General features: G+C 50.8%; 1 protein-coding gene across 1 annotated transcript in view; it reads right to left on the minus strand.

Moving 5' to 3' along the window:
* Positions 1-2,439, minus strand: part of CCDC86 (coiled-coil domain containing 86) — an 8,448-nt gene extending 6,009 nt beyond the window's left edge. The window contains exon 1 of the mRNA XM_012559387.2: positions 1,658-2,439. Within this exon, the coding sequence (XP_012414841.1) occupies positions 1,658-2,439 (782 nt within the window). The remainder of the gene's footprint in view (positions 1-1,657) is intronic.
* Between the last annotated feature and the right edge of the window lie 1,476 nt (positions 2,440-3,915).

A 3,915-nucleotide genomic window follows, 5' to 3' on the forward strand; every position in this document is an offset into this window, starting at 1 on the left:
CACAGCAGTCCAGGGACAAGGGCCAGAAGGCAGAAGGGGACAGGAAAGCTGGTGATAGGGAACCCAAGGTTGAGTAAGGAGAGTGTTGATGTGTTGTGAGGTTGTTAACCATTGTCATAGGGCAACATGTCTATTAACTGTTAAATGAGAAACTGTTTTGTTCTGTAAGCCTTCATCTAAAGTGAGAATAGCAGCACAGTTGGAAGAGCATAGTCGATGTCACTGAACTGTGCATGTAGAAGTTTTTGAAATGGTGTATCTTTGGCTATGTATATTTTCACCAGAAAAAAAAAAAAAAAAGGTCGAGAAGGGAGAGGGTTGACATGTTGTGGGATTGTTAACCACTGTCATAAAACAATATGTGTACTACTGTTTCATGAGAAACTATTTGTTCTGTAAGCCTTCACGTGAAGTACAATTAAAAAAAAAAAAAATTAAATCTAAAAAAATAAAAATAAAAACCCAAACTCCCTCCTTCCCCACAGTCCTGCACAGCAATGCATTCCTGACTGCCCGGTGGTTCCCATTAGCTAAAATGGGAAATGAGCTCCTTCCAAGCAGCCTGAACTCTTCCTTCTTCAGATGAGCCTCTTCCTTCATTCAACATGTGTTTACTGAGCACTTACTATGCCCTTGACCCAGAAAGACAAAGAAGACCTTGTGGCTGCCCTTAAGGAGGCTGCAATACAATTCAAGGTGGGTCTACAGGGAATAGGTAAAGGGGTTTCATACACAGGCTTTGGAATCTGATGTATGCTCAGGTCCTGTGTCTACCACTCATTTAGCATTTAGCCTCCCCGAGCCTTGTTTCCTCGTATGTAAAATGGGGATAATAATACCTGCTTCATGGGGCCGATGTGCAGATTAAATGTGTGATGCATGCTCTTCCCTCTGTTTAAAAGGCCCTTATTCTGGCCAATCCCTACTAAAGCGCTTATTACAGTGGTAGAATTCTCACCTCCCATATGGGAGATCTGGGTTCGGTTCCTGGACAATGCATTTCATGTGCAGCCACCACCCATCTGTCAGCAGAGGCTTTGATCTGTTGCTATGATGCTGGACAGGTTTCAGTGGAGCTTCCAGACTAAGACAGCCTAGGAAGGAAGGCCTGGCGATCTACTTCCAAAAATCAGCCAGTGACAGTCCTATGGATCACAACGTCAGATGCACAACCAATCACAGGGATGGCGCAGAACCCGGCAGCATTTTGCCCCGTTGTGCATGGGTTGCCATGAGTTGGGCAGCTAACTCCACGGCAGCTAACAATAACAGGGTCCTATATAATCAATGTTCTGTAGTAATTTTTATCATAAAGTCAAATAACTGTAACAAACTGGTTTCCTGCTTCTGTTTTCCTCACTAGAGTGAATGTCTCCTGAATGAACAAATGAGGTGCTATAGGAGAGGGGCATAGGGCCCCTAAGGACGAAAGGCATCACAGAAATAACCTCCAGGTCATGCCTCACCCTCCCAGGACTCCAGGGCATTTCACAATATTCTGATTATAGCGACCTGTCTGTGCGACACCCCCACTAATGTGAGCTCTCTCCAACCCTGGGGCTGTCTCCTCCTCCTAAAGCCCAAGCTGCACCGGGGCAAAGGAGGAGTCCCAACACCGCAGAGGACCCCAGCCCTGCACACCCTGTGCCCACTTCACCTCTTCTTGGAGCGATCCTTCCACACCCGCCCCGACTTGGGCTTCCCCTTCGGGATCATCGGAACCTCCTCTGCCTCCTTCTTCAGCTTTTTGGACGCTGGGGCCTGGGCTGAAGAACTTCTTCGCTTCTTTGCCCCGACGCCGCCTGGCACCGTCTCCCCGGCCGGGGTTGGCTTGCTCGGCTCGCGCTGACCCCGGGGGGAGCCGGGTGACTGGGGTGTCAGCTTCTGTAGTGGCTGCGAGGGCTCCGGACCAGTAGCTTGTTGGCCGGGGGACGGCTCTGGTGATCCTGGGCCCGGCTGCGGGTGATGTCGGGGAGATCCAGGGGCCAGTTCCTCCTTATTCTGGGCAGACCCCGAGTCGGGTCCAGCCTGGCTCTGGAAGGGCTTTGGTGCGTTCGCCCCAGGCTCTAGCTGACGTCGGGGGGACCCTGGGCCCGGCTCCTCCTCACTCTTGGCTAACTCCGGGTCCTGTCCTCCCCGGCACTGGGAGAACTTTAACGACTCCTCACTTGGCTTTGGCTGACGTAGGGGGGATTTCGGGCTCGACTCTGGCTGTCTTCGGGGTGACTCCAGGCCTGGATCTTGCTGACGCTGGGGGGATCCTGGGCCTGGCTCTGGCTGCCTTCGGGGAGACCCCAGTCCTACATCTTGCTGAAGACTGGGTGATCCCGGTCTTGTCTCTGGCTGACGTCGGGGGGATCCCAGGCCCGGTTGCCTCGGAGGGGGGGATTCAGGCCGTAGTCCTTCCAGCCGCCGGCTGCGCCTTACCGGCGTATCCATTGCCCAACCAGAGTTTCCAAATTTCAGCCCACGTGTAGCTCCACTGTCTCTTGGACTACCGGCGCCCTCCTACGACGTCAGAGGCGGCTACGTCAGTGCCGGGCAGGAGGGACTATTGGCGGAGCGGCAGCGTTGGTGAGGGGCGGAGAGGCGGGACTAACGGCCCGGGCCGAGGGGCGCTGGCTGTAACAGGCGCATGCGCAATGCACCTTGGCGTATTTGCTTGTTTGAGAAGCGAATTTTCCCAGGGCTTAGTGGTTGCTTTTTCCGCAAAGTGACGGGCTAGACTTCCTGGGAAAGGAGAGCGTGCAGGCAGAGAAACGGGGGGGAACTCATTTCTGAGAGAGAAGAGAGTTGGAAAAAAAAGGCCCGGGGAGCCCGTAGGCAAGGCTGGATGGAAATTACAATGGTGGTGGTGGTGCGAGGGGGTGGTAGAGTTTCCTACCGTCTTTGGGCCTTAGTTTTGCCATTTGTAACATGGGTGATTCGGCAGTAGTTTAGTGCATCTAGAACGATCCTGTCGGAGTACTCTTTTTCTTCTTTTTTTTATTGTGGTAAATATATAGTTAACAAAACATTTCCCATTTCAACAGCCTTCACATGTACAGTTCAGTGACGTTAAGTGTGTTCATCATTGTTCAGCCATCACCAACCCGAATTTTCCCATCACCCTTCACAGAAGGGTGTCCCCAATGCATTGTCTTCCTTCCCGCATCCCTGCTGCCAGCCCTCGTAACCACTAATAAACCTTGATCTCTATACACTTGCCTATTCTAGATATTTCAGGTAAGTGAGATCATAGAATATTTGCCCTTTTGTGACTGACTGATTTGACTCGGCATAATGTCCAGGTTCATCCATGGTGTAGCATGTATCAGAACTTCATTTCTCTTTATGGCTGATGGGGAATACTCTTAACTCGAAGAGTGAATGCTGGCTGGAGGGTGTGGAGATGGGAATTCTCTTAAGTCTTGAGTTCTGTGTTAAATATCCACACACACTCTTGACTTCACATTCAGATACTGTGCTTAAGTGTAGAATCTATGGCTCTCCCTTTTCAACATCTTCAACAGTTATGAATGAAGGTGAGGTACCTTTGTCCTGGGCTCTCCTGGGCCCTTGGACACCTGCAGAGACAGTGGTTTTGCCCCTGTGTGTGTTCCTGCCTCACCTGTACCGTGCTCACGTTTGCTTTTCCACAATCACCTGTACATGTACTCAGTTCACAAGCACTTTGGGGCCCTCACTAGTGGCAAGTGTTTCTTTCTGCACCCCCCACTGCCAAATGAAGACTTTTCCCAGAGGCCCCTTCGTGTGAGACCCAGGAAAGGGCTTGGATTCACTCGCAACCAGGAGGTAAGTAAGCATGGGCTTACTTGTGCTTATTTCACATGGTTTCACCATATTTTTATTCACTACAGATTACTAAGTAAGCACAAGTAAGCTTGTGCTTACCTTACTTATAGGTACTCCGTC

The sequence above is a fragment of the Trichechus manatus genome, unplaced genomic scaffold (genome assembly GCF_000243295.1).
Source record: "Trichechus manatus latirostris isolate Lorelei unplaced genomic scaffold, TriManLat1.0 scaffold00240, whole genome shotgun sequence".
Taxonomy (NCBI): Eukaryota; Metazoa; Chordata; class Mammalia; order Sirenia; family Trichechidae; genus Trichechus; species Trichechus manatus.